General features: G+C 55.7%; 1 protein-coding gene across 1 annotated transcript in view; it reads right to left on the reverse strand.

Annotated features, from left to right (window-relative positions):
* Positions 1–323, reverse strand: part of RNF213 (ring finger protein 213) — a 116976-nt gene that overhangs the window by 82945 nt on the left and 33708 nt on the right. The window contains exon 11 of the mRNA XM_023511175.1: positions 11–14. Coding sequence (XP_023366943.1) covers positions 11–14 — 4 coding nt within the window. The remainder of the gene's footprint in view (positions 1–10; positions 15–323) is intronic.

Consider the following 323-nt stretch of genomic DNA (forward strand, 5'->3'; position numbering starts at 1 on the left):
AGGACCCTACCGTCCTGCATGGCAGAGCTGGCATCTGAATCCAGGCCACCTAGAGCGGCAAATCTAAACACATGGCGAACTTCCTGGCGTCAGCATGCAGGGCGACTCTCTAAACACATGAGGTGAGCCCTAGACAACATGTGTGCACTGACTGGGGTCACCATGTGGGGCGACTTGCTAAACACACGGGTGAGCCCTGGATAACGTGTGTGCACTTCCTGGGGTCACCATGCGGGGCAACTCTCTACACATACAAAGTAAGCCACAGACATGTGTGCACTTCCTGGGGTCACCAGGTGGGGTGACTCTCTACACACACACAG

The sequence above is a fragment of the Otolemur garnettii genome, unplaced genomic scaffold, assembly GCF_000181295.1.
Source record: "Otolemur garnettii isolate 467f Iridium unplaced genomic scaffold, OtoGar3 scaffold00018, whole genome shotgun sequence".
Lineage (NCBI taxonomy): Eukaryota > Metazoa > Chordata > Mammalia > Primates > Galagidae > Otolemur > Otolemur garnettii.